At 40.0% G+C, this 7,714-nt stretch overlaps 1 protein-coding gene across 1 annotated transcript; it reads right to left on the bottom strand.

The window, feature by feature from the left end:
- Window positions 1–4,073: 4,073 nt before the first annotated feature.
- NDUFA5 (NADH dehydrogenase (ubiquinone) 1 alpha subcomplex, 5) lies at window positions 4,074–7,481 on the bottom strand. The gene is made up of 4 exons (XM_009075503.1): window positions 7,422–7,481; window positions 5,584–5,700; window positions 4,848–4,913; window positions 4,074–4,291 (listed from the first exon to the last, which is right to left on the bottom strand). Exons 1-4 carry the CDS (start codon window positions 7,479–7,481, stop codon window positions 4,190–4,192), a joined length of 345 nt encoding a protein of 114 aa, XP_009073751.1. The 3' UTR covers window positions 4,074–4,189.
- Window positions 7,482–7,714: the final 233 nt, after the last annotated feature.

Genomic DNA, 7,714 nt, shown 5'->3' with positions numbered 1-7,714 from the left:
CGTGCCGTGCCGTGGTGACTACCCAGCACCCGGGGACGAGGGAGAGGGAAAGGGAAGCGGTGCGACGAGCCCGAGGGACGGCCCTGGCTCCATTCACCCCCGCGGGTACCGGAGCTCCCGCGGCCCCGCCGGGAATGGGGGCGGCTGCGGCGCTGGGACAGCCGCGGTGACCCGAGCAGGGTGATCATGAGCTCTTACCAGCCTATAGCAGCATTAATGTAAGAAAACACCAGGGGTTTTTTTCCGCTCAGTTTATACTGCAGACAGTAGCAGAAAATGTACTAATGGCCCCAACTGTTTCCTGGGTATCGTGAAAGGTGGTGCCGTTTGTTGCTAGCCCTAGCGATACAGACATCGCTTCCTATCTGCCTTCCTGTGAGACGGGCTCGGCCTAATAGTGCTGTTCTCCCTGGAAGGTCTGTGATGTGAGGACTGAGACTGTTGAGAGGAAATTAAAGACACTTAAACCATAGGAAACTGCATTTCCTGGTGTGCAGGTGCCACTTCTGACACAACTCTTGCAAATGTTTCAGTGTGCTGCAGGAGAACTGAGGGGACGCAGTCACTTCACAGAGGCTTTTGAGAGGTGAAATACACAGTTCTGTGTTGCAGCTCTGAGAGAATCCTGAAAACTAGCATTTCAGCAGGCACTGAAGTTGTATCCGTACTCAGTAACTGTATGCCATGATCACCGCTGCCATGGGTCACAGACATTATCATGCACTTGGCCATGAGCTTCCCAACAAAAGGACAGAAATTTCCCCTTACTACTGTTAAAGGGGTTTTTTTTCTTTCCTAAAATCTGGATTGAGCTTGAACTCAGGGTAGAATAGGCTCAGCATTAACCCTATAGGAATGTTGGTTCCTATACTATGCAAATTCCTATACAATGCAAATACTATGCAATTTGTGTCACTTTGTCACTATTATATAGTCAACTGGATGAAACATTCAAACTAATTTTCAGGTTGCAATATGAATTTTCATTTTTTTCCTAATGAAATAGCATATAAGCTGTAAATAATAATAATAAAAAAGCAGCTTTCACTCATCTCCCCTTGAATGCCAAAAATTAATGTGGTGTCATGTTTGGAACACACACTCAAGATGGGTTAAGCAGCACAAACAGCAGGTTAGCAATGACAAAAACCTCAGTACTGCTGCTACCTGACAATGGGAAAGTTGTACTTCTAGTTTAACAGGCTCTGTCTATTAGGTCTCATCCTTGCAGATAAAGTGATTTTTTCACTCACATGATGACTTAATTCAGATGATCTCAAAGTGTTTTAGAGTTTGTTAACTCAAAATCTTGCAGTGATTTACCTTGCTATATTACAGCAGGTAACAATAAAATCTTTTGCACCATCATGTATTTCCAAGACAGTCAAAGGAGAAAAATCAAGCAAAATCATTAGTCAGTCTTCAAATTATGCCTTGTTAGCCTATTCATCTTGGAATAAATTAATGTCTGTATTGAGGACATATACATGCACTTGTGAAAGGGAGAAGATGAGTATGCTTTTGCCAGTGCAACTCAGGTTTAAAAGATCATATATCCAATTTCAGCAGCAGTGGGCCAAGAAAAAAACTTCCTCTCCCCTGCAGCGCAATTAATGAGCTTATAGGAGAGCTGTTTTAAGTCAAGTGACAAGTCTTTAAAAGTGGAGAAAATAACTGAGCACAAAGAGTTCAGCTAATGTTTCAGTTATGAAAGAGTAGAGAGAATTCCAATAGTTGTCATTATATTCTGCCAACTTTCCTTCTCCTCCACTCCCAGTATTACATGCCAGTATCATTCATACTAGACTTTGGGGGGTTTCTTTTGTTTATTTTGATATCTCTCATATTAGCTCAATAGTCATTACCTAAAACTATTCATTTTCAATTCTCATGTGACAGCATTTTCCCTCATTCAAATCTGTAATCCTTTAATATTTCTCATGTGAAAATTGTTAACTTCAGCTAAGTCCTCTTCTGGAATGCCATCTAGTGGTTTTATCCTGGACCAGCTTCTACCTTTATCAGGACTGAAAAGACCTTCAAAACCAACCAATGAAACAAAGTACTTTCCACATTTCCAAATTTCAATATTTAAAAATGTCAATAATTATAGTAACAATAGTTGGGTTAAAAAAAAGCAACACTAAAGAATGTAGTGAAAATAGTTGCTGGAGTAAACACCATAGGAATACTGTTTTTCTCTTCTACCAACCTACTTCTTCAATACCAATTGCATGAAATATTATATAAATATGCAATTAATCATTAAGAATACTGATGTGACAGATAAATTTATAAGCCTAATGGCTATGAAAAAAGAGCAATGATAAAGTATGTTGTGCAGTGTAACATAGTGCATATATAAATGTTTAGCAAACTGCAGATTTTTGTCATAGAGCTATATTCTTACCTTCAGATTTGCAGGAACTTTGCTAATGGTGCTGAAAAAAACAGGAGTAAAAGCAAACTTGCACTGTATCCTTAGATCTTGTTTGGATATTTTAATTGCAGCTTTTAAGCTTAAATCTGTACACAAAAGTTTCAGAAGAATCACATCATATCCTGAGTTGGAAGGGACCCACAAGGATTATTGTCCAGCTCCTGGCCCTGCACAAGAATCACACCATGTGCCTTGAGAGCATTGTCCAAACACTTGAGCTCTGTCAGGCTTGGTGCTGTGACCACTTTCCTGGGAAGCCTCTTCCAATGCCCAACCACCCTCTTGGAGCAGAACCTAATATCCAACCTAAACTTCCCTGACACAGCTTCATGGCATTCCCTCAGGTCCTGTCACTGGTCGACCAGAGATATATCACTGCCTCCCCCCCCCTCCACTTCCCCTCACAAGGAAGTTGTGGACTTCTATGAGGTCTCCCCTCAGACTCCGCCAGGCTGAACAAGCCAAGTGACCTCAGCCACTCCTCATATGGTTTCCCCCCCAGGGCCCTTCACCATCACTGCAGCCCTCCTTTGGATGCTCTCAAATATACTGTGGTGCCCAAATCTGCATACAGTACTTGAGGTGAAGCCACACCAGCCCAGAGCAGAGCTGGACAATTACCTCCTTCAACCGGCTGGCAATGCTGTGCCTGATGCACCCCAGGACACACTGCTGGCTGATATTCAATTTGCCACCAACCAGGACCCCCAGGCCCCTCTCCACAGCAGTGCTCTCCAGCCTCTTGTTCTTGTCTGTCCACATATATCCAGGGTTGTCCCATCCCAGGTGCAAAATCTGGCACTTGTCTTCATTAAACTCCATTTGGTTGTAGACTGCACAGCCCCCTAATTTATCTAGGTCTCTCTGCCCTTGAAGTAGTCAACAGCTCCTCCCAGTTTAGTAGCACTGGCACACTTACTTGGCATATGTAGAAGAGCACTGGGCCTAAGACGGAGCCCTGGCAGAACCACTAGTGACTGGACACCGGCTTGATATAACCCCACTATAACCCTTAATACTCAAGACCTGAATCATTAATATACAAGTAATAAATGTTTCTATACAAAGCCTTACAATATCCCAACACTAAATCTTGTGACACAGGTGTTATGCAAAGTATGGTAATCTACCTGCTAACCAAGACACCTGTTGTTGCCATTACTCTGAGAAGCACTCTTCCCTCTCCCCCTGACCCCTCCAATCTTGGGACTTTCCAGCACCTCCTGAGTCACAAATACTGTTCAGTTATGTGGGCAGCAAAGTCAGACAATGCAGGACAGGGACTCAGCTGAAACCTAAAAAATTGTTATTTTCGGTAAGCCTTGTTTTCATTGCATCAGATCCCTGATCTCAGTATCTGCACAGACACAAAGACACTATTAGGGGCCAGCTAGAATACACAACCAAAGGTGGGACAAAGCAGTTTTGATTTCAAGTGGCCTGTAATATCTGTATTTGTTGACATACAAATACAGATCATAAAAACAACTCAAGTGAGGCACAAATACCCTGTTTATATACATTTTAAAAAAATAAACCAAAGGTTCTACAACTGCCAAAAAGAGTTTTCTTAAAACCATTCTTGCAAGAAATTGGAAGCAGTCTTTAGACTGCCAAACATAAGTGAACATTAGAACAAAATGTATTTTTATGAAGTGATTATCTTTAATTTAAAGGCAACTGTCAGTAACAATAGATTAATAATTAACTTTTTTTTTTTACTTTCAAGAGTTTACATCATTTTGAGAATTATATTGGCCATCTCCACTGGTCAGAAGGAGGTTCTTCAACTAGAGGCTCCCATGGTTTCCACTGTACCATTTTTCTTGCCAAGGAAAGCTCATTTTCAGCCTGTTAATAAACACCACACACAAATTATCAAAATTCTATATAATTGCCAAAGGATTAAATTACCTCTATTTCAGTTCACTGATCTATGACTATCACAGACAACCACAAATTTCACCTGTAAGTATCAAAAAGGAACTATGTTTGGAGGGGAGGTTGTTTTTAAAAACATAATGAATCACCCCCAATTTCTCAAACAGTCTGTTCACTTAGACATTCCCAATGACAACTTCACCCTATTTTCAAGTCTATTTGGATTATCTCCCAATATTATTCAATAATCTTCTGCCCTTTCCACTGACATGAGACTCTGTAAGAAGCAATGTAAGTACACGTGTATCTGTAAGCATAATACAAGAAACAACTGTTGTGTTAGGTTTTAGCATGGTCATCCCAATTGTTACATGGCACTTTGTTTTCAGGCTTTTTCTGTTTGATTGGATGTTTTGCAGCAAAGTAAGATATGCAAAACTGCCAATTTTCTGAGCAGAAGCTCAGCTGAAAAAACACTGAAAACCACTGCTCCTTTTGTACCTAATTTTAAATTTCCCCTCCTTACCTGTACAATGACTTCTTCTATGACACCACTATTCAGTTTGTCCTGTAGTTTTTGCACATCATTCTCCTGTGTATTCAAATATATATAAATAAATGTTTTACTGGGAAGTTGAAAGCACATAGAAAGCATGAAAACAATAATTTAACCATATCACTCTCTACTCTTCCTCCTACCTACCATCAAATTAGCTGCTTTCTATCATATTACATTATCAAAGAAATCTCACACTCACTTCTTATTGAAAAACAAACATCAAACTCTCAAAGATAAACACAAAACGAAAGTACTATTATCTTGAAAGAACATCTTGTTCCTAGCTTTTCATCAAATTGCATGCAACCTTTCAATGATCACCTAAAATACACAGTACCACTACTGCACAGTTTAATGTACCAGAAGGTGCTTTAAAATATTGAAAGCAGAGATTGTGCTAAGATACGACATGGCTAAGAGCACAGGCATTTTTCTGTGCAAGTGTGTGAAAATTACCACTTTTCTATCAATCTTCAAAAAACCTGTATGTTTTCTTCTAATTTTCACAGAACATCAGTAGTACATTAACAATTCCTTTTAACAGGCCACCAAAATATTCCAGTCAGTAATAAAAATAAACCTCACTACTTCTGTTATTTTTTAATTGATGCCTGAAGGTTACATATCAGTCATTCAGAAATTCATTCTTCTCATCCTAAAGGTCATTTCACATGTAACATCAATGACACAGCACTGGACTTACCTTTTTCACCAAATTCATTCTCTCATTTACAATCTGCTCAGTGTATTTCCTATATGCTGCATCTTTGGGAATATTTTGCAGAACACTAAGGATTTTGGAGTATAGTATTCGCAGGCGCTGAAGTGATCACAAGACATGGTTAAAATACACAATTATTTACGTTCTTGTCCTATTTAACCTACCAGCTAAATATATATACACAAAATATGAGGGTTATGGGATTCAGTCCAGAAGTGTGAGTTTAGCCAAGTCTGAGCCACTGAACTCCATCTTCAATAAAACTGAGATTTATCAGAACTGAAAAGTTAACATTGTCACAGTCCTCAAAGAAAGGAAAAAACAAAAAACCAAAGGAAGTTACAGTCTGAAGTACATTTGATGCAAAATGAAAACAGTAAAAGCTGTGCTTCTAATACTAACTTAAACACAAGAACTGAAAAGTTAACATTGTCACAGTCCTCAAAGAAAGGAAAAAACAAAAAACCAAAGGAAGTTACAGTCTGAAGTACATTTGATGCAAAATGAAAACAGTAAAAGCTGTAATACTAAGTGCTCTTAAACACAACAAAGGCAAAATCATGTCTAAATGATCAGATACTGAAAATTTACCTGAGGAAGATATAAAGAAACACGTTACCAAAACACAACAAGATTTTATAAGGTTTTTTTGTCACTTCTCCTCGTACTCATGCAAAATTCTGGGTGACAAATAGATTTAAATTCAATTAAAACCTGAAACATATATTGCTGGATTTAAATGCAGGAAAAAAGGACACATTGGGGCAAAGAAATTGTAGCTTTTGGACTGGGTAACTGTACCTAGCTGATGAGGAATGGATGTCCTACAAGAACTGTAAGAAATGGAAGCAGAATACTAAGAAAGAAAAAAAAAACAAACCAAAAAAAGCACGTAAACAAAATAGAGACAGGCAAAGAATCTATACTTCAACTATAGCATTGTTCTTTTCTTTACTCTTGGCTTTAAGTCACTGAACAAACCAAAGTGTAATAAGTTCACCCAGAAGGTGCCTGACAAGGTGCAGGCTAAAATAGAATCACTTCTACAGAACAGTAGTGATTTTTTCAGTGGTTCTTTTGGACACTATCCCTAAGTATTGGTGCCAAAAGAATTTTTTTCAAATAGAACCATTGCACAGTAAGAGATTTCGAAGTGGAGAGTTGAAAGAATTACTGAAGTTCTTTCAGAGCTCACACCTCCTGAACAGGCATGGTGCGGCAAACATACTGCCACTACTGAGCCTAAGGTGGTAAAAAGAAAATACCAAATTGCAACAAGAACCACCTAATGCATTTCCCAAGAACCACTGAAGTATTTCAATCTGAACAGTGCTTGTCATCAGTGGGCCTTGATGTGGCTTTGCTGCACCACATGATTAGCCTCTATGGTGCAAGACCAGGCCCTCCCCTTACAGAGATATAGGTTATTTTAATAGTTGTTGGAAGCAAAACAGAGCAAAGCAGCAAAAATCTCTGTGCCTGTGAAGTAGAAATTACATTTATGAAGAACTGAATTTAAAGAGTTCTTTGTTTTGGCATTGCCAATGAAAGAAATCAAATAGTAGTTCATAAAAGTACTTACAGAGGGGAGGTTTTTGAAATCAGCAGGTCACAAAAAGTACATGTGTAAAATAACTTAGAACGATCTGCACTAAACCTTTAAGAATTCATTTTCTTCCTTTATCACTGTGGAAAATGTTCACTGCTCCATTAAGTTGGCACTGCTTTAAGGCACAGGGCCCTTACACATGCAAACACATCACAAACCCCTTAGATCTCACCGAGTCTTCATTAAACACAGAACACGACACGGGACACACCTCATGTGGGTTTTCAACCACAGTCAATCCTACGAGCCCAGTGGTCTGCACAGAGAACATAAACACATTCAATAGCCCTTAGCATCCGTTTGCCCGCTGATCATTCTGTTTCGACTCGACACATCCCCGAGGAGGCCCATTCTGTGGCACGAGCCCTGCCTCCCGCCCCATGCCCGCGACCCCAGACCCGCGGCGGAGGAAGCAGCTCCCCTTCCCCAGCACAGGCCCCGGGGCGCCTAGCACTAGGGAGGAGAGCAGGGTCCGGCGCTTCTTTTGGCCCTTCGCCCGGTGAC

The sequence above is a fragment of the Acanthisitta chloris genome, unplaced genomic scaffold, assembly GCF_000695815.1.
Source record: "Acanthisitta chloris isolate BGI_N310 unplaced genomic scaffold, ASM69581v1 scaffold4340, whole genome shotgun sequence".
In the NCBI taxonomy this organism is placed as follows: domain Eukaryota; kingdom Metazoa; phylum Chordata; class Aves; order Passeriformes; family Acanthisittidae; genus Acanthisitta; species Acanthisitta chloris.
Note: the sequence above shows the minus strand (reverse complement) of the source record. Positions and strands in the feature narration are given on the sequence as shown.